This window comes from Propithecus coquereli, unplaced genomic scaffold, assembly GCF_000956105.1.
Source record: "Propithecus coquereli isolate 6110/MARCELLA unplaced genomic scaffold, Pcoq_1.0 Scaffold232, whole genome shotgun sequence".
In the NCBI taxonomy this organism is placed as follows: Eukaryota; Metazoa; Chordata; class Mammalia; order Primates; family Indriidae; genus Propithecus; species Propithecus coquereli.
In genome coordinates this window covers 3356092-3357369 of record NW_012147864.1, presented here as the reverse complement: position 1 = coordinate 3357369, position 1278 = coordinate 3356092, and the positions used below count along the sequence as shown (strand labels likewise).

The 1278-nt window shown below is 60.0% G+C and overlaps 1 protein-coding gene across 1 annotated transcript in view; it reads left to right on the top strand.

The window, feature by feature from the left end:
* Positions 1 to 1278, top strand: part of MED16 (mediator complex subunit 16) — a 17648-nt gene that overhangs the window by 4105 nt on the left and 12265 nt on the right. The window contains exon 4 of the mRNA XM_012645360.1: positions 490 to 935. Within this exon, the coding sequence (XP_012500814.1) occupies positions 490 to 935 (446 nt within the window). The remainder of the gene's footprint in view (positions 1 to 489; positions 936 to 1278) is intronic.

Genomic DNA, 1278 nt, shown 5'->3' with positions numbered 1-1278 from the left:
GGCGTGGGCCAAACACGGCCCCTACCCGTTTTTGTAAATGAAGTTTGTTGGCACAGAGCTGCACTCACTTATTTATGTACTATGTGTGGTAGCTTCTGCAAGGCTGAGACAGAACCAAGTAGTCACAACAGGGACCGCCTGGCTGCCAAAACTGAAAATTCCAAGGGTCTGGCCCTTTATAGAAAGAAGTGGCGACTCCTGTTCTACATATATTCACCGATTTTAAACCTCCCCACTGTCCCCTGAAGTGGAGATGTCATTCGTTCCATCTTACGGATGAGGAGACTGAGGGTCAGAGAAGCCCACCTCACACAGTGCTCAAGTAGTCGAGGCAGAATTCGAACTCTAATCTGTGCTCTCCTTGCTTCTGCCACATTGTTCCTGTCTCTGGGTGTTTCTGTGGGTGTAGCTCCGCAAGGGGGCTTGTCAGGTCACAAAAGGCAGACCCCGAAAGGCTGAGCAGGCCCCCCTTGCTCCCCTCCCCGGCAGTCAGGTGCCTCCAGCTTCGGCGAGAAGTTTTCCCGGGTCAAGTTCTCGCCGTCGCTCACGCTGTTCGGGGGCAAGCCCATGGAGGGCTGGATCGCGGTGACGGTCAGCGGCCTGGTCACCGTGTCGCTGCTCAAGCCCAGCGGGCAGGTGCTCACGTCGACCGAGAGCCTGTGCCGGCTGCGTGGCCGCGTGGCCCTGGCTGACATCGCCTTCACGGGCGGTGGCAACATCGTGGTGGCCACGGCGGACGGCAGCAGCGCCTCACCCGTGCAGTTCTACAAGGTGTGTGTGAGCGTGGTCAGCGAGAAGTGCCGCATCGACACCGAGATCCTGCCCTCGCTCTTCATGCGCTGCACGACCGACCCCAACCGCAAGGACAAGTTCCCCGCCATCACCCACCTCAAGTTCCTGGCCCGAGACATGTCGGAGCAGGTGAGCCTGCTGTGGTGTTGAAGATAAAACATCTGTTATCTGAGAGTCCTGGGGGCCAGAGCCTGACGTGGGCCTCAGTGTGCTGACGTCAAGGAGTCGCAGGGCCGGTCCCTCCTGGGGGCTCCAGGGGAACACCTGTCTCCTGCCTTTCCCAGCGTCTAGCGGCCGCCGCCTGCTCAGGGTCATCCCTCAGCTCGGGGCCCTTCCTCCCCTTCAGAGCCAGCAGCACAGCGTCTTCCAGTCTCTCCCGCCGCCTTGGGGGAGGACCCTGTGCTGTCCCTGGGCCCCCGTCATCCAGGTTGACCTCCCGTCTCAGGGTCCTTAATCTCATTGGCAAAGTCCCTTCTGCCACAGGAG